The sequence below is a fragment of the Ruditapes philippinarum genome, unplaced genomic scaffold (genome assembly GCF_026571515.1).
Source record: "Ruditapes philippinarum isolate M1 unplaced genomic scaffold, ASM2657151v2 ctg5909_1_1_1_1, whole genome shotgun sequence".
Lineage (NCBI taxonomy): Eukaryota > Metazoa > Mollusca > Bivalvia > Venerida > Veneridae > Ruditapes > Ruditapes philippinarum.
In genome coordinates, this window is record NW_026855922.1 from 14,395 (window position 1) to 34,894 (window position 20,500).

A 20,500-nucleotide genomic window follows, 5' to 3' on the forward strand; every position below is an offset into this window, starting at 1 on the left:
GGACTTCTCACAATAATAAAATAATTGATTGAAATAGTATAAATTAGTTGTTGTTGTTGTTGTTTAGTCCAATATCTTTATATAGCGACACTTATATAAATCTACTGAGCCCTGAGAATATACTCCTCTACGAATTTTGTGATTGTTTGGTCCCCCGTGTGGACCATTAATTGATTCTCATTGAACCTGACCACTATTACAGTTGAAACTGTATCTAATGGATTAAATTTCGATAAATGTTTAAAACCTTTTGCAGTTTTAAACAATATATATATATTAATTTTATGTTTTATGTGTCAAGTTTATAATTAAATGTTAAATGAACATATAACTAAATAACTAAAATATTATCCATGGGTTTATTTTTCCAGCAAATTTAACCATTCTAACAACATGAATCTTTTAGGTGGGTAACTAACTTTATTATAGATTCACGCAAATAACTCTAGAGGACATGCAATACAAGACTATACAAGTTGTGTCCCTTGCATCACCATGTTCAAAGATTGGCAATATCTCATTTTACTTTGCGTTGAGCACAAAAATCTATCCAAAGAATTAAGGTAGCCTTGGATATTCAACCTGGTTTTCATTTTCCAAGCTCAAAATAATCCAGATAAAATCTACAGTTTATTGTACTCGAAGTAAAGATTCTTTTTATGTACATGTACATGTATTTGTAACACATTTGGTGCGTTCAGAATATTCCTAATGGTACCAATTATGAAAAATCATACCATATGTAGGTTTACTTATCATAGTCATACCATGGTACCAATGTTTACGGACATAATTTGTCATGGTTAGATAAATTTGCAGACAGAATTCAAGGTAAATACATTGGCAACAAAAAAAATGCCATGGAAAATTTTACGGACAGACGGTAGTAAATATATTGGTATCCATTTGTAGATTTATTTACCATCGGCATATCGATGGTACCAATAAAAATATTGGCCATTGCTAGATTCATTTGCCGATAGACTAGTGCTATGGTAGAGTCTTACTATGACGTCATTAAAAATCACGACCCTGATCTGATTTTCATGTTTAATATGAAATATACTTGATCATATTGGGCTGCAATAATATTCTAAAGTTTGTAATAATGAAATATTATTTGCAAAATAAACAAATTCATTTAGAATAGAATTAATTAATAACAATAAAAATTACATTCACAACTGAACCAAACTAAGGACCAAATTAATGATTAAGATAAGACGTCTTAGGTGTCATTGGTACTTTCACCTTTGGTACTAATATATTTTATAAACAAAAAGTATAACAACAATCTGATAAAATGAGTGATCCCTCAGAAGCAGTGAAACAACAATATTATATAAAACTTTTCGACTCGAGACTGTATATATTAGTATACTTGAAAGTCATGGGATTTCCATATTAAAATACAAAAATTGAGCTGTCAACAGTATAGAGCCTGACCAGACAACAAGGACGTGCCTGGTTTTATGCTTGTGGCAAAGCCTGATCACTTATGGTACCGATAGGCTAAAGGTTTACTTTATTTTAATGTGTTACTTATGAAATAGAAAGTTTTAATCTCAGGGAAGCGGGAAATTGCGTGTTTCTTGAAGAGGAAAATAGTTTGTTTTTCTTGTATCAATTGATAGCATCATTTGTAAATTATTCGTTACACATTTTTTATGACTGATGTTTATAAATCAGATAATCAATGATATAGTTTTGTTAGCATGTATTGAATAATTATTTCCCTTAATCAATTAAAACATGTACTTTATTTTTAAAGCTCCCGTTCTAAATATTAAGGTTCATACGCATTCGAATGTGTACATGCAACGTTACATTGTATATTTATATAAAACCATGGCAAAATATTATAAACAAGTACATATACTCACGTGGACATGGAGTGATCATTTTATGGCAGATAATTATATTGTTGAATTTTAAATAATATAAATCAAGGCAATATGGACCTGACCTTCATATATCTGCTTCTATAATAACAAGAAAATCGATGTCATAAAGTAATGTACAGCAGCGGCAACAACAGACATTTTCAGGCCGCGTCACGACAAAACCAACATAATGTGGTTTGCGACCAGCATGGATCCAGACCAGCCTGTGCATCGAGGCAGTCTGATCAGGATCCATGCTGTTCGCTTACAAGCCCTATAACAAGTAGAGAAACTGATAGCGAATAGCATGGATCCTGACTCCGCGCAGTCTGATAAGGATCCATACTGGTCGCAAACCCACTATGTTGGTTTTGTCGTGACGCGGCTCATTTATAATTTGAAGGAAATTTTCAGTTTAAGTGAAATTTTATATATGCATATAATTATGCTTCTTAAACAATTTTCAAACACCGAAGAATATGTTAAAGAACTGTAAATATTTGCCCACATTATATGCAATCATTAATATATGCATTCATTTCTTCTTAGACTTAACAGAAAATAAATATCTAACTATACCTCCTTTTATTAACATGTAATGTAAATTTGGTAATATCTTTATAAATTATGCATTTTGGAACTTACAATATTGAGAAATTTTCATTCTGAGCATTATATTTATGATATAAAACCTTAAAATAAATGAGTTACCGGATATTTAACTTTTACAGGAAAAAAACCCGGAGTATTCGTCCGGATAACGTAATCTGTCATTTATTCATATCACGAGCTCAATCTTAACCTCAGTAGTATAAACGTTTACAAGACTCATTTAATTAAAAAAAACAACAACAAACACACGGTCACAATGGAATCTCTACGTGAATTTGTCAAAGATAACGGACTATATTTAGCAACAGGTGCTGTCATCGTCGGATCGTCATTGTTATTATATAAACGAATGAAACGTTCTCGAACAAGGTCAGTTCTACAACTTATTATTGTATTGATCCAGATATCGGACATATAGATAATTATCGTACATTCGTAATTAGGTCTAATAATACATTATAAGTTTAAGTTAATGTGACGTCACTGATAATGCATTATATTTTTGATTTCATCAGCTAATTTTACGATATTCATCATATCGTGTTATTTATAGCATAAAATCAGTTAAACCTCCCTCTACTGTAAGCCTACACAGATTAAAAACAGAATAATATCTTTTTATGCCAAATTTGTCTTTAAACACTTAAAATATGACATTGTTGTGTGAAATTATTACTCTTTCACAAAGAAACACATCGATATAGGAAACAATATTATGCAGGGAAGTGAGATCATTATTTCGTAAACAACCTATACTCAACATCACTAATTCCGCGTCATCACTTATTTCACGGTAATGGCATGTTTTCATATGACCAGTGTTAAAATTAGTCAGAATTGACATATTTTATTCATACACCTAAACAACAAAGTTTTTGTGTAACATATTTTAAATCTCTAGATTTATACGTTAAACAGAACAACGTTTTACAAATTTCTGCAAATAGCAAAAAGAGTCCATACGTCTGAAACATTCACCATTTTCTAGTTGTTTTTGTTTGTTAAAAAAAAAGTTTTGAGTTAAAAAGTAAAAATACTTTTAATGTTTAAAATAGAGCCATATATATTCAGAAATTTTAACTGAAACATGAAAAAACTATAGTGTAATACCATTTACCGCGATTTAAATGATGACATTGTTTACAAAATGGCCGTCTAGCTGGCCCATTTAAACTAATTTTGACTGAATATATTGTTGTTTCCTTGTGTCATACAGCAGAAAATTCCTATATGTTACTACATATGATAATTTAATCGTAAGTTTCATTTGCTGTTTTCTTTCTTGTTTCAAAGCGTTAAGTACCGTGAACTAAGATGAGCACAGTATAATACAAATTAACAAATTTGTTGCAATTAAACATGCATGTTTTGTTATTATAAAAAGCTTGGGCATGATGCATCAAAGACTTCAGTGCCAGATAAGGATTTTTTTAAATTAACAATACTTATTAATATTTTTGGCAATATTGACCTGAGTCTCATTAATTTTCTGAAGTTTTGCGTTACTTTTCTAAATTTATTACGATTTACTTATTGATTTCTAAGATACATAATGAATTTCATACTAACTTCCTCAAATATATATTTTTATTTCATGTATAACAACACGCGTACCTGTTTTTTAAATAATTAAAATATGGTAATTAAAGAACCAACAAGCCTAAGACTTCCTGATATTAATTAGTAGTTCCATTTACAGAAATTAACAAGTGCAATGGGAATAATGACAATATTTGCTTAGAAAAGGTGAATTACAAAACGACCGATCGATATTGATTTCATAAAAAGTAACTTTTACAATTTCTATTGCAATAACTGTTATATATGTAGTGCGTGTGTTTCTGTTTAAATGTAGTGCGTGTGTTTCTATTTCTTATATAAAATACTTGACTTGATGAATGATCGTGTATAACAAATAACGGCTTAATATGATTTCACTTATTATTCAGTATATCTATTAGATTATTTATAATAATCAAACTTGTAAACAAATTTACCTTTTTTTTCTATATTTACGTCTTTATGCACATTATTTTTTCGAAGTTAACGTCTTCAACTACAACATTATAGAATAAGGGGTCGAAATGGCCAGTCAATTTAAGGGGTCTAAGTGTCTTAGGGGTCTAAGTGTAATGGGTCGAGCTGTCTTAGGGGATCGAGGGGTAGAGATGTCAAGAGATCGAGATGTCATAGACTCTATAGCAGAGGCAAAATTTATCGACAAGCATTTGAAGCGAGAAATATATGAAGCGTTGTTTGGCAAGGGGGAACAACCTGTTTTTCGTCTCAGGCGTATCACTGTATCTACATGAAAAATCTGACATTTAACAAGACCAGTGCATACTTAACAATGTTATATTTATGTGATTATTGTACAGCATAGTTCGGCAACATGTTTATTTCTTCTTATCTTCTAATCTTCATTCAGGTAGAGGAATTCTATAAACAATTTTACATTAAAAGAATAACAAAACCGAACATGCCCACTACTCAGGAATGTGAGAGTCTGTCTGTCTATCTGTCAGTCAGTCAGTCAGTCAGAATAAGTAGTAACAACCGATCACGTTTCTTTACATAATTATCATATTATTACTTTACTTGTATTTGTTTTTCTGATATATAGAAAAAAGGCAGTCAATGTATTTTAAAATATAACGAGTCGTTTTCCATTTTAACATACCCAGGCTTTTGGAACATGACCCATACCCATGGAATTGGGAATTTCAGCGATGTTTTGGTATAAATTTGGAAAAAATGCATGACTTAAATTTTGCACTGATTAAATAAATGCAAAGAATCACTGTTTGTCTCAAACATTTAAGCAGTATAACAGTGAAGAATCCCTTATTTTCAAATTTTAGAATTTTTTATTCAATATTTTTATAATTTGTAACTTTCAATTGGGATTTATTCCCTGTTGATTGGGAAAATACTATACTATTTCTAATGGGAAATATTGTTTGTTTGTTTGTTTTGGGTTTTACGTCACATCGACACAGTATAGGTCATATCGCGACGTTCCAGCTTTACTGGTGGAGGAAGACAAACATGGTAGATAGGCTTAATTTATTTACTATTTGAATATGCTTAATATTACTTTGTTTCACAGAGTATGCGGCGTGGATTATCCGAAAGACAAGGTCATTCTTCATGTGTTTCCTCGGACCAAAACTATTCCGAATATGGGCCATTTTGTGATGAAGTTAGAAACGTATTTGCGGATACATAAAATACCGTTCCAGGTAAATGACAAACAGTTATTTCATTTCGTTGATATATCTATTTGAGGTTAATATTGTGGGTAATGGGGCACGCTAAGATCGTATGGCTACTTTCAAGGCGGATGCGTGGTGACCGTGTATATCAAGTAATAGTGCCGTCACACCGGAGAGGCGTCCTTACTGCGCTGCTGCGGCGACGAAAAATGGACCCAGAGTGTGTTAAGGTCGCCATAAGCGTGGTATTACCGTGGTAGAAACGCCAGACGTCGTGTTATGGTTGCCATGATCGCCAATGATCGCCGAGTCACGGCATTTGTTTTAAACGTGGTTAAAACAACGGATTTAGCTCAATACAGGATAGGAGCAATACCTCTAGACTCTTGTAGAAATCATGATCACAAAATAGACACATATCGTTTTTTTTTGCCGATTTTTAGCTCACCTGTCACAAAGTGACAGGGTGAGCTTTTGTGATCGCTTTTCGTCCGGCGTCCGTCCGTCGTCCGTCCGTCCGGCCGTCCGTCCGTCCGTCCGTAAACTTTTACTTTAAATGACATCTCCTCATAAACCACTAAGCAAATTTCATCCAAACTTCACAGGAATGTTCCTTTGGTGGTCACCTTTAAAAATTGTCCAAAGAATTTAATTCCATGCAGAACTCTGGTTGCCATGGCAACCGAAAGAAAAAAACTTTAAATATCTTCTTTTAAAAAACCATAAGAGCTAGAGCTTAGATATTTGGCATGAAACATCTTCTAGTGAGTGTCTACCAAGTTTGTTCAAATAAAAGCCCTGGGGTCAAAATTGGCCCCGCCCCGGGGGTCATTGATTTTCACTATATACATATAGTAAAAACTTAAAAAAATCTTCTTTTAAAGAACCAAAAGAGCTACAGCTAAGATATTTAGCATGAAACATGTTCTAATGGGTGTCTACCAAGTTTGTTCAAATAAAAGCCCTGGGGTCAAAATTGGCCCCGCCCCGGGGGGTCATTGATTTTCCCTATATGCATATAGTAAAAACTTAAAAAATCTTCTTTGAAAGAACTCAAAGAGCTATGGCTAAGATATTTAGCATGAAACATGTTCTAATGGGTGTCTACCAAGTTTGTTCAAATAAAAGCCCTGGGTCAAAATTGGCCCCGCTCCGGGGGGTCATTTATTTTCCCTATATGCATATAGTAAAAACTTAAAAAATCTTCTTTTAAAGAACTCAAAGAGCTATGGTTAAGATATTTAGCATCAAACATGTTCTAATAGGTGTCTACCACGTTTGTTCAAATAAAAGCCCTGGGGTCAAAATTGGCCCCGCCCCAGGGGGGTCATTGATTTTCCCTATATGCATATAGTAAAAACTTAAAAATCTTCTTTTAAAGAACCAAAAGAGTTAAAGCTAAGATATTTAGCATGAAATATGTTCTAATAAGTGTCTATCAAGTTTGTTCAAATAAAAGCCCTGGGGTCAAAATTGGCCCCGCCCCGGGGGGTCATTGATTTTCCCTATATGCATATAGTAAAAACTTAAAAAATCTTCTTTTAAAGAACCAAAAGAGTTAAAGCTAAGATATTTAGCATGAAACATGTTCTAATAAGTGTCTACCAAGTTTGTTCAAATAAAAGCCCTGGGGTCAAAATTGGCCCCACCCCAGGGGGTCATTGATTTTCCCTATATGCATATAGTAAAAACTTAAGAAATCTTCTTTTAAAGAACCAAAAGAGTTAAAGCTAAGATATTTAGCATGAAACATGTTCTAATAAGTGTCTACCAAGTTTGTTCAAATAAAAGCCCTGGGGTCAAAATTGGCCCTGCCCCGGGGGATCATTGATTTTCCTTATATGCATATAGTAAAAACTTAAAAAATCTTCTTTTAAAGAACTCAAAGAGCTATGGCTAAGATATTTAGCATCAAACATGTTCTAATAGGTGTCTACCAAGTTTGTTCAAATAAAAGCCCGTGGGTCAAAATTGGCACCGCCCCAGGGGGTCATTGATTTTCCTTATATGTGTATAGCAAAAACTTAAAAATCTTCTTTGAAAAAACCCAAATAGCTAGAGTTTAGATATTAAGCATGAAACATCTTCTAGTAAGTGTCTACAAAGTTTGTTCAAATAAAAGCCTTGGGGTCAAAATTGGCCCCGCCCCGGGGTCATGGATTTTCTTTATATGTGTATAGCAAAAACTTAAAAATCTTCTTTGAAAAAACCCAAATAGCTAGAGTTTAGATATTAAGCATGAAACATCTTCTAGTAAGTGTCTACAAAGTTTGTTCAAATAAAAGCCCTGGGGTCAAAACTGGCGCGGCCCCAGGGGTGTCATTGTTTTTAACTATATGTGTATAGTAAAAACTTTAAAAAAATCTTCTTTTAATAAAGCCCAATGAGCTAGAGCTTAGATGTTTAGCATGAAACATCTTCTTATGGGTGTCTACCGAGTTTGTGCAAATAAAAACCCTTGGGTTAAATTGGCCCTGCAACGTTGGGGGGGGGGGGGGTGGGGGTGGGGGCCTATATACAGGTGAGCGACCTCAGGGCCATCATGGCCCTCTTGTTACATTTGTCCTTTATTATAGTACTTAATTTTGTGTGAAAGATGAATCATACCTGTTAAAAGTCATTCCGTTGGGTAAAAAGACAAGATTTTAGCATTTTATTATTCAAGCGGCTTGTCCTGTATGTACCGGAATACGGTATTTAGTGTGGGGCTCCAATCCTTTTTTTAGTCTCACTCAAAACATAAGCCAAGGTCCGGCGATCCGTCAAGGAACGCGTTGATCGTTAGACTGTCGTTAGAAAAACATCGTTACATCTAGAGCTATGAACGTAGTAAAAGCGCAGTACACGAAAAAGACGCTGCGAAAACGGCAACACTTGCAACGGCGAATTTGATGCGTCTTCACTGTGACTCTCGGGTTGAGACCCTATGGCGTTGAGATACCTGTGAAGTCGTTATACACGTAGAAGAGGCTTGATAAGATTAAAAGATTAAAGAACCCATAAGCATGGTGAAAGCACGATTGGAACTCCGACGAAAACACCATAAGCGCGTATAAGTAGTGGCGGGCGCGCCCTAAGAACGCAGTGTGATCGCAAATGTCGCGATAAAAGCGCGACTGTTTTAGAATTTGAATTATTTTGGGGGTCTTTTCCACGCGATTTGGTCACCTTTGCCGGCGGATTTGTACATTTTCTGTGGTCGCCGTAAGGTCGTAAATGGCCACAGTCCAGTGTGACGGCACCGTAACGCAGAAATGTGAAAATAACAAAAAGTACCGCCGAATCTGTGAAAAGTTATGTCCAAAACGAATAACGGGGTAAATAAAGGGACCAAACTATTTTTACATAAATCAAAGTAACAGAAATAAATAAACGCATACGCCTGCTATGACGTACCAGCATTACAATTATTTCCATGAATATGTTAACATTTTACAACTTGCAAAATTCCTGCGTTACTTTTGCACAATTCCTGCGTTATACTGGATGTACACAGATGTTGTTAGAAAACTTTATTTGAACTCTGCACATTTTGAGACAGGACGGACACAGTGATAGAACAAGGTTGGGTATCTTAACCACGTTGGATATCTTAACCACATTGCATATCTTAACCACGTTGGATATCTTCACCAAGTTGGATATCTTCACCAAGTTTGATATCTTAACCACGTTGGATATCCTCACCAAGTTGGATATCTTAACCACGTTGGATATCTTAACCACGTTGGATATCTTAACCAAGTTGGATATCTTCACCAAGTTGGATATTTTAACCACGTTGGATATCTTAACCAAGTTGGATATCTTAACCACGTTGGATATATTCACCAAGTTGGATATCTTAACCACGTTGGATATCTTAACCACGTTGGATATCTTCACCAAGTTTGATATTTTAACCACGTTGGATATCTTAACCAAGTTGGATATCTTAACAACGTTGGATATCTTAACCACGTTAGATATCTTCACCAAGTTGGATATCTTAACCACGTTGGATATCTTAACCACGTTGGATATCTTAACCACATTGTACATCTTAACCAGGTTGGATATGTTGGTTAATGTAGAATCTGGTATATAGTTATTTGAACCCACGGGATAATGAGCAACCATTAATTGCCTCTCATCTAGGAGATATCTGAATTACTATCACACTAAGTATGTTTTTATGAAATTTGTGGACATTTTTTAACTAAAAAACAACAACGGCAAAAAAAAAATATTTTAACAGTGACAATATTAAGTTATAATTAAATGTAGGCAACACATATTCTTGCTTCTCAACTGTGCCTTAACTGTATGCCTGACCAGTAATGTAAGTGTACAAAAGAAAGAAGAAAAAAAGAAAACGTCGGTATAGAAGTGGAATTTGAGAACAAACGGGGATTGTTTAAGATATATGGATATAGTTTTTATACCTGTATTTGTGATGATAACTTAATATTAAGGGTTGGGATCAATCGTACGGTGGTACAAAGGTGACATGAGCGTTTTTTTATCTATCTTGTACGCACGAGATACTATGTCGTGGCCACCAAATACTAAGTCGTGAGTACGAGAAAATTAATTGGTGCTCACGTGGTCACGCGTTACTAAGTCGTGCGTACGAGATAATTAAGTGGTGCTCACGAGATACTATGCCGTGGTCACGCGTTACTAAGTCATGCGTACGAGATAATTAAGTGCTGCTCACGAAATACTATGCCGTGGTCACGCGTTACTAAGTCATGCGTACAAGATAATTTAGTAGTGCGCACGAGATACTATGCCGTATTCACGCGTTACTAAGTCGTGCGTACGAGACAATTAAGTGCTGCTCAAAAGATACTTGGCCGTGGTCACGCGTTATTAAGTTGTGCGTACGAGATATTTAAGTGGTACTCACGAGATACTATGGTAAACATGTTAATACTATTAAGTATCTGATATAACATCAAAACATGAAAGAATTGTATGTATGTTTATTGTTGGCAAGTGTTAGATACATGTATTACAGATATTTATATAGCAGATAATAAAATGTTCTTGAACACAATATTTTTTTTATCATTTGACTGTTCATACTAAATTACTTAGAACATTAACAACATTTTTTTTCATTAACAATATCCAAATGATCTATGTATCTATTGTTCTTATCAATATTTGAGCTGCGCCATGACAAAACCAACATAATACGTTTGCGACGAGCATGGATCCAGACTAGCCTGCGCATCAGTTTTACTACTTGTTATAGGGTAAGCGAACAGGCGAACAGCATGGATACTGATCAGACTGCGCGGATGCGCAGGCTGGTCTTGATCCATGCTGGCTGCAAACGCATTATGTTGGTTTTGACTTGGTGCGGCTCATTTGAAATACTTACGGAAAATATGCTCATCGTAGACTTGACATATATTTTCAGCTTGATTTTAACTACAAAGGCGGACCGAAGAATAAAACACCATGGATAGAATATAACGGTATTACAATGGGTGACTCTCAGTTAATAATTGAGTACTTTAATAAGGAATTCAACTTTGATATGAACAGTCATCTTAGCAAACAAGAACGGGCTGTTGCATGGGCGATACAGAAATGGTTGGAAGAATACACGTACTGGTTCGTGGAAGCTTTCTCATTCAATATCCTCTATTTATCACACACCCGTGCCGATTTGGGTTCGATTCCCGCACGGTGAAGGTCACTTTCGTTGTGATTGATCATGAAATCCTTTGTACGGTCATTCGCACTGCACCTTTGCTCTAGCATACACAGAAGTTATCAGTTCCTTGCGAAAGAAAATGTAACTAGTACTGGTTAACTGTACCACCACCATGCGTCACATTGTCATAAATACTTAAGATATAGATCTCTATTTTAAGGGAAAATCATCATTATCTAGACTGTATTATGTGAAGTCAAAAGTATTTATATTAATTACTATTTTTATATTTAATAAACGTTGCAATGTAAAAAAAAATACTTTTAACATGTTTTACTCAAAATATGCAAAACGACCCATTAGGAATACCGTGATAAAAAGTATATTATATATTTATTAGATAATGCGATGGAAGTATTAAAATTGCAAACCAGTGAAAGGCTTGTGAATATCTACTTAATTCTTAAACGCCTATAATATTGTGTTAACTTTGCGTCCAGCTTTATTTACTTCCTTATTTTTTTCAGGCTAAATGTCTACAGCCGTTGGGTGATTTTTGGCGATGAAATGTTACGGAAATTCCTAAAAGTTCCAGGTCCTGTGGCAGCTTTGCTCAAAATTACTATGCGTCCTAGAATGATTAAAACATCTTACACTGTAGGAATTGGTCGCCATAGTGACGAGGAAGTACATCAGATGATGCGTAATGATCTTAAAAAGTTCTCAGATTTGTTAGGTGAGATTTGAACTTTAAAGCGGCCTTCATCTTTTATTTTTAGTTGGAAAAACAATACTATGTTGTTTCAATCTAAGTATTTTAGTAAATATATCTCGGAAAAGTGCATCATATCACCTTTTAGCCATCTTCAACACAGCGTTCTGTGAGCTATTTATAACGCGGCAGTGACGTTCGTTTCTAAAAATAGAAAACGGGAAACAAATCGTCTGCTTTACTTGTTTAAATATAGAGAGCGGACCGGTAGATTAGAGGTATCGAGGGGTTTCCTTATTGTTTACGTATTTTAAAGACAGCAAATTTCATTTTCCACATTAATTATTTTGATTTATTTAAAAAAACATATCTAACTATTAGAAAAGCTGAAGGCCGCTTTAATCTAGTGGTGGAAAGCCTGATCCATGCAACACGCATGCAACACATACACTTTGCACTGTTGACAAAAGCATGTTTAGTGTGAGAACTTTTCACACTTGTAGAGTCATGTTGTTCAGCATCATTTTATCATATTTTGTCAATGTTCTTAAAGGCTTACATTTGTAAATATAACATTTCTTTGCGTTTAAAAATTACATTTCCGTATACAGTTAAATGACTGTATTTTAATTTATTGTTGGTTAACCAGACCGTGTCAACAAGTATATTCCTATATCTTAAAACATGCTCGTTTAACTTGAATTTCAAGGGCATTTATGTATGGTGTTTAAGTAAGACAATATTGTTTCCTTACAGGCGATAAGAAGTACATCATGGGCGATAAGATAACGGAAACAGACTGTGCAGCCTTTGGTATTTTGTCTCAGATCCGCTGGTGTACTCCGGAGTCTTGTCCTGGACGTCAACTCCTGACAAGTTTGTATATTTTAAGCTGATATTTAAAGAATTTAGAATCCAGCTATATGCTGCATTTCAATCAAAATCATACTCTTACATGCATCTGGTTCAGTACAAATTCAAATAGGTCAGTTTGACAGTTAATTATATATAATGACTGCTTCAATTTAGTTTTGTTGAAAATTATGTTATTTTGTTTTCATGCCATTTTGTTTTTATGCCACCACAATCTGCGATGCGGTGGCATATAGCGATTCATCAGTGTATGTGTCTTTTACAAATTATATAGAAACCTTAAAAATCTTCTCCTAAGAAACCTTTAGTCCCATTTCAACCAAATTTGCCAAGATTGTTTCTCTGTTGAAGGGCTCCCAAAGTTGTTTTTCATGCATAAATCAATTTAGTGATGTATTAATGCGATGGCATAGCATTTTTCACAAATGCAATCTTATTTCTTATTGTCATCATTTTAGACTTGCCATTTAAAGTTACAAACAGAGAAAATTGTGTAATATCTTGCAAATTTTTAACAATTTATTTACAGAACGTTATCACTTTTTCCAGGATTACATGAATGACATTTTAAGATTAAAACTGGTACAATTATCATCATCTGGATCATTATTATATAAATTACCTGTACTATGACAGTGATACATATATGAGCCGTGCCATGACAAAACCAACATAATGCGTTTGACCAGCCTGTGCAGTCTGATCAGGATCCATGCTGTTCGCTTACAAACCCTATTATAAGTAGAGAAACTGATAGCGAACAGCATGGATCCTGATCAGCGCAGGCTCATATGGTATTTTTATGTTTATGTTTTAATAAAACATTAAATATTAAAGGTGTTTAAATGGTTTTACTTAAAGGTGATGAACTTAAAAACGTGGCAGACTACTTGGACAGAATCAAGGACACTTACTGGATGGATTGGGAGGAAATTCTTGCTGCTGTGAAAAAATAACTTGCTCTGTTTGAAAGCTTTCACCAGAAATATTATGTCAATAGATTGAAATGTCTGTTTCTACGTAATGTGTTCCTATGTGTTCGAAACTAACAATGCCATTAATTTGAATGTTTGCACAATATAGTCAGGGTTATTTTGGATAGGGAACAGAACAGAACAGAATTTGTGGTTTATTAACAATTAATTGAAGACAATTGCTGATTTTCATTAGGTTGTATATTGTACATTTATGAGGTTGCTATAAAAGCCATATTGCACAGTAAAACACTAAATAATCAGGTACACATAAGTAATATTGTGCTAATATTATTGAACATTAATGAGGTTGCCATTAAAGCCATATTGCACAATTAAACACTAAGTAATCAGGTACACATAAGTAATATTTTGCTAATATTATTGTCCATTTATGAGGTTGTAATAAAAGCCATATTGCACAGTAAAACACTAAAAAAACAGGTTCACATAAGTTATATTATGTTAATATTATTGTACATTTTTTAGGTTGCCATTGAAGCCATATTGCACAATAAAACACTAAGTAATCAGGTACACATAAGTAATACTGTGTTAATATTATTGAACATTTATGAGGTTGTAATAAAAGCCATATTGCACAGTAAAACACTAAATAATCAGGTACATATAAGTCATATTGTGTTAATATTATTGTACATTTATTAGGTTGTAATAAAAGCCATATTGCATAATAAAACACTAAGTAATCAGGTACACATAAGTAATATTTTGCTAATATTATTGTCCATTTATGAGGTTGTAATAAAAGCCATATTGCACAGTAAAACACTAAAAAAACAGGTTCACATAAGTTATATTATGTTAATATTATTGTACATTTTTTAGGTTGCCATTGAAGCCATATTGCACAATAAAACACTAAGTAATCAGGTACACATAAGTAATACTGTGTTAATATTATTGAACATTTATGAGGTTGTAATAAAAGCCATATTGCACAGTAAAACACTAAATAATCAGGTACATATAAGTCATATTGTGTTAATATTATTGTACATTTATTAGGTTGTAATAAAAGCCATATTGCATAATAAAACACTAAGTAATCAGGTACACATAAGTAACATTGTGTTAATATTATTGTACATCTATGAGGTTGCCATAAAAGCCATATTGCACAGTGAAACACTAAATAATCAGGTACACATAAGTCATATTGTGTTATTATTATTAAATACTTTTATATTAATTTTGATGCACAATATCTTTTGTCACAATGTGTTGTTATTTTTGTATATGATTTATCAAATTAGATATTTTTTGGGTCATTTTGTTTTTTTCTTTGATTGATAGCCGTTTAGCTTCTGTCATTTTAGCTGACTTGACCATAAAGTCATGGCAAGCTGTTGTTAAACAACATTTCCTTCTTAAAAACAACATTCCTTACTTTAAAACAAAATTTCCTTCTAAAACACAAGACTGATTTTGACTAAACTTCACAGGTATAATATATAGGTAGGCCTCTGAATAGTTCCAGTCTGATGTACAAAAGATGACTTTATAAATGATTTTTTTAATTAAAACACTTCACTTTAGAAACTACAGTGGCTAGAATTTAAATGATCAGCATAAAGCATCCCATTCAGGTCACCTTTAAAAATAATATACATGTTAGTCATGCACTTTGAGGCACAAATGACACTGCCTTGGGGCCACTTATAATAAACAAGGCTTAAAAAACTTAGAAAATACAATGTTCGGGACTTAGATATTTAGTATGTAGCATCACCATGTGTTCCGCTTTTAATTCAGTACCCTGGGGTCAAAATTGTCCTCACCCAGACGGACACTAGTTTATATAGATTTATATACGAAAACACATTTAAGTCTTCTTGTGTGGAGCTACAATGCCTTGTGGTCCTCTAAAAAATCTTTAAATCGTGCTTCTAGGGTCAAAATTGGCCCCCATCTTGGGAACAGTCTTGTTAAATCTTTTATAGGAAAACACATGCGACACTACAATTTCTTTCAGGCATAAAACATTGTTTTCTGGGTCTCTATAAAAGTTACATAAATTATGTCCTTTTGGTCAAAAATGACAAGGATCGACACATATTTGGTCACAAAAAGCATATCTAAGATGACCTTATCATTTAACACAGCCTTGAAGAATTGTGACATTTTCTAATAATGAATCTTGGACGAGCCATCTAGGACCATCATGGCCCTCTTGTTGTTATTTAGAAATACTGGATATCAAAAAGAGCAAGGCAAGTCAGCATATCATCAGTATAAAGTAAAGCAAGTCGTCAGCTTGCCACCAGTATAGAGTAAGACAAGTCACCTTGCCACCAGTATAGAACAAGGCAAGTCAGCTTGCCACCAGTATGCAACAAGGCAAGTCACCTTGCCACCAATATAGAGTAAGACAAGTCAGCTTGCCACCAGTATAGAGTAAGTCAAGTCAGCTTGCCACCAGTATGGAACAAGGCAAGTCACCTTGCCACCAATATAGAGTAAGACGAGTCAGCTTGCCACCAGTATAGAGCAAAACAAGTCACCTTGCCACCAGTATAGAACAAGGCAAGTCAGCTTGCCACCAGTATGGAACAAGGCAAGTCACCTTGCCACCAATATAGAGTAAGACAAGTCAGCTTGCCACCAGTATAGAGTAAGTCAAGTCAGCTTGCCACCAGTATGGAACAAGGCAAGTCACCTTGCCACCAATATAGAGTAAGACAAGTCAGCTTGCCACCAGTATAGAGCAAGACAAGTCACCTTGCCACAGTAATAGAACAAGGCAAGTCAGCTTGCCACCAGTATAAGACAAGTCAGCCTGCCACCAGGATAGAGAAAGGTAAGTCAACTTGCCACCAGTATAGAGCGAGGCATGTCAGCTTGCTACCAGTATAGAGAAAGGCAAAGCCGCTTGCCACAAATATAAAGTAAGGCAAGTCAGCTTGCCACCAGTATAGAGTAAGGCAAGTCCAAGTCAGCTTGCCACCAGTATAGAACAAGGCAAGTCAGCTTGCCACCAGTATAGAGCAAGGCAAGTCAAATTGCCACCAGTATAGAGTAAGCAAGTCAACTTGCCGAACTGTATAGAGCAAGACAAATCAGCTTGCCACCAATATAGAGCAAGGCAAGTCAGCTTGTCACCAGTCCAGAGCAAGGAAAATCACCTTAACACCAGTATAAAGCATTGCAAGTCAGCTTATCACCAGTATAGAAAAGGCAAATCAGCTTGCCGCCAGTATAGAGTAAGGCAAGTCAGCTTGCCACCAGTATAGAAGAAGACAAGTCAGCTCGCCAACAGTATAGAGCAAGACAAGTTAGCTTGCCACCAGTATAGAGCAAGACAAGTCAGCTTGTCACCAGTATAGAGAAAGGCAAGTCAGCTTGCCACCAGTATAGATCATGGTAAGTCAGCTTGCCACCAGTATAGAGCAAGGCAAGTCAGATTGCCACCAGTATAGAGCAAGACAAGTCAGCTTGTCACCAGTATAGATCATGGCAAGTCAGCTTGCCACCAGTATAGATCATGGCAAGTCAGCTTGCCACCAGTATAGAGCAAGGCAAGTCAGCTTGCCACCAGTATAGATCATGGCAAGTCAGCTTGCCACCAGTATAGAGCAAGGCAAGTCAGCTTGCCACCAGTATAGATCATGGCAAATCAGCTTGCCACCAGTATAGATCATGGCAAGTCAGCTTGTCACCAGTATAGAGGCAAGTGTGTTTACCACTGGTTTAGAGGAAGGGGAGTCAACTTGCCAGATATACTGTATAAGTGGATATTTCTGCATCACCAAAAAGTTTGCGAATGTCAAATGCAGACTTTTTGTGTGCGGAAATATTTGCGAAAATATGATTCTTGTATATATTACTGTAATTGTGATATCAGTAATTAAGCAGGTACATACTCAAGAAATGTCTTGATTGTAATCGTTCTATTCTAATAAAATGTAAATGTTCTGATTAAAATCATAATGGACATTCAATTCTTGCAATTCTTTTTATATCAATGATGTTAGGGATCCTTTTATTCCGGTTTACGTCGCACCAACACAGTCATATGGCAGTTTTCCAAATTTTTTTAATGGAGGAGGATCGCAGGTTCCCTCCGTGCATTTTTTTTTCAGGCACGAACGGGAACATGAGATAGAACCACTGATCTTCCTTAAAGTAGCTTGATAACTTCCTCACATTAAAATATACAAGTCGCGGTCATGGACTCCAAAAATATGACAGTTAATTCGTTATAAACTTAATCTTTGATGATGGTACGATGGTGAAAAAGCGATGACAGTACGATGATGAAAAGGCGATAATGGTACGATGATGAAAAAGGCGATAAAAAGGTAAAGATGGTGAAAAAAGGGGATTATGGTACCCATGATGAAAAAGGGGAAAAGAAAAGGTACCATGGTGAAAAGTCCAAGTGGGTAAAGATGGGAAAAGGCGTAATGGTTCGATGGGAAAAAGGGGGAATTTAAAGGTTTCGATGATGAAAAGGCGATGATGGGTACGATGGTGTGAAAAAGGCGATGACAGTACGATGATGAAAAGGCGATAATGGTACGATGATGAAAAGGCGATAATGGTACGATGGTGAAAAGGCAATGTCGGTACGATGGTGAAAAGGCGATAATGGTACGATGGTGAATAGGCAATAATGGTACGATGGTGAAAAGGCGATGATGATACGATGATGAAAAGGCGATGATGGTACGATTGTGAAAAGGCGATGATGGTACGATAGTGAAAAGGCGATGATGGTACGATGGTGAAAAGACGATGTGGGTACGATGGTGAAAAGACGATGATGGTTCGATGGTGAAAAGGCGTTAGTTCAATGTTATAAACAATATGACATAATTTCGGTAATTACGTTATAAATCCGATGGCTTTATGGTATAAAGTCATAATAGTGCAATGGTAAAATCGCGATACCACATAAAAGTGCAATGGTAAAATCGCGATACCACATAAAGTGCAATGGTAAAATCGCGATACCACGATGGTGAAATCGTAGTGGCAGACGGCTCGATTGTGCAACAGCAATGGCACAATGACGGAAATGCTATATTATATCGCTATTTCACCATCGTCCCATACCACTATCGCGGAGCACTATCGTCCAATATCATCCTCGGGATTTCATCATCGTTCCATCACGTTTTTGTCATCGTGTAATCATCACTTTTTCATCATCGTGCCACCAGTAAAAATAATACATGATTTTTTAATCCAAACACCTTAAATAACTTAAGTATGGCGGAAATCTTTTACAGCTTCCAGTACCAGGCTTAATGTGAGAGCCCCACTCAGTTAAGGCTTTGATATTAAATTCCTAATATTAATTAAATAGCAAGTTAAATGTGTCCATGAAACTATGAAACAGATAAGTGTAACACTGATATGGAAAAAATAGAAGTACGATCTACTGAATTAGTTCTTAAGAATTTAAGAATTTAAAAATAAAAAAATATCTTTAAAAAAAAGTTGTATATGTATATAATGAGTTTAAGAGTAAAATTGATAAAAAAATGTAAAAAAAAGACACAAAAAAGATTTTCAAATGCCTGGACCGGGATACGAACTCCGGACATCTTACACCCGAAGCGAGCATCTAAGGAAAAAACATTTTTTTTATCTAAGGGAGTTAACTGACTATCAAACTATATAAGTAAGATTACTCTCCCTCTTTTTGAAATGAATTTCTGTTTCTATAAGGTCCGATTAAAAAAGTCTGTTTGGTTATTGTACGCCTATCAACAGTGATACAATTTTCAGTACATAAACCTTATATTTGACTCTTTGCAAGTATATTGCGATTAGGATTATGTCAAACAAAGTATTTCCTGGACAGATAGATAAGTATGCATTCCTTGATCAAGTCATGAAAGCAAATTGGCCAATAATTGATTTTGTAACGAAAATAAACATATACAGCTTATTTAATTGCTTCAGAGGCGAGTTTTAAGTAAATTAAGACAAACAATAAAAATATATGCCTGAAAAATGTCATTTAGAAATTCCCCGGGCGCACAAGTGTTTTCACATTGACTAGGAGACAGTAAACAAATGCGTTTTATCAATCCGGCCTAGTGAGAAAAAAATCTTTTTAAAATCAAGGGAAATTAATCTTACTTTATTAAGTGATAAATAAGTTATCTCCCTTATATATCGACATTGTCACCAGCATAGTCGAATCGGAACACATCGGACGACTTCAAGAATTGACGGAGATTGCCGAGTCTAGATTTTGTTTGTTTGTTTCATTTTACGCCTTTTCCCAACAGTATTTCAGTCGTATAGGCGGGCAGTCGTTCACCAGTACTAGACTACCTTCCTCCGCGCTAATCTACCAAAGCATCTCCAAGGGATCGAACCCACGCCAGAGAGGTAACTGGATTAGAAGTCATCGACTCTAACCCCTCTAGAATGCACCCGTGTAATCTGAATACCACCTATACTATTGGTATTTTATATTTGAAATCCATATGTTTTCATCATTTTTTTCCCAAATAAATAATAATAATGTGCATGAAAAGTTTTGGTGTAGAATTTAATCAACATGTTCGCTACATCACTATTGCAGAATGACGTATGATTCC

At 35.0% G+C, this 20,500-nt stretch overlaps 1 protein-coding gene across 1 annotated transcript; it reads left to right on the top strand.

Annotated features, from left to right (window-relative positions):
* Positions 1–2,658: 2,658 nt before the first annotated feature.
* On the top strand, positions 2,659–15,211 carry LOC132744816 (failed axon connections homolog). Its single transcript, XM_060733597.1, has 6 exons — positions 2,659–2,864; positions 5,605–5,737; positions 11,121–11,317; positions 11,888–12,096; positions 12,829–12,948; positions 13,807–15,211. Exons 1-6 carry the CDS (start codon positions 2,752–2,754, stop codon positions 13,899–13,901), a joined length of 867 nt encoding a protein of 288 aa, XP_060589580.1. The 5' UTR covers positions 2,659–2,751; the 3' UTR covers positions 13,902–15,211.
* The last annotated feature ends 5,289 nt before the right edge of the window (positions 15,212–20,500 follow it).

Excerpts from the sequence above, each read along its gene's own strand:
- LOC132744816 (XM_060733597.1), top strand. The coding sequence starts at position 2,752 with ATGGAATCTCTACGTGAATTTGTCAAAGATAACGGACTATATTTAGCA. Across the intron at positions 2,865-5,604 it reads ATGAAACGTTCTCGAACAAG|AGTATGCGGCGTGGATTATC; the intron begins GTCAGTTCTACA and ends TTTGTTTCACAG. Across the intron at positions 5,738-11,120 it reads TACATAAAATACCGTTCCAG|CTTGATTTTAACTACAAAGG; the intron begins GTAAATGACAAA and ends ATATATTTTCAG.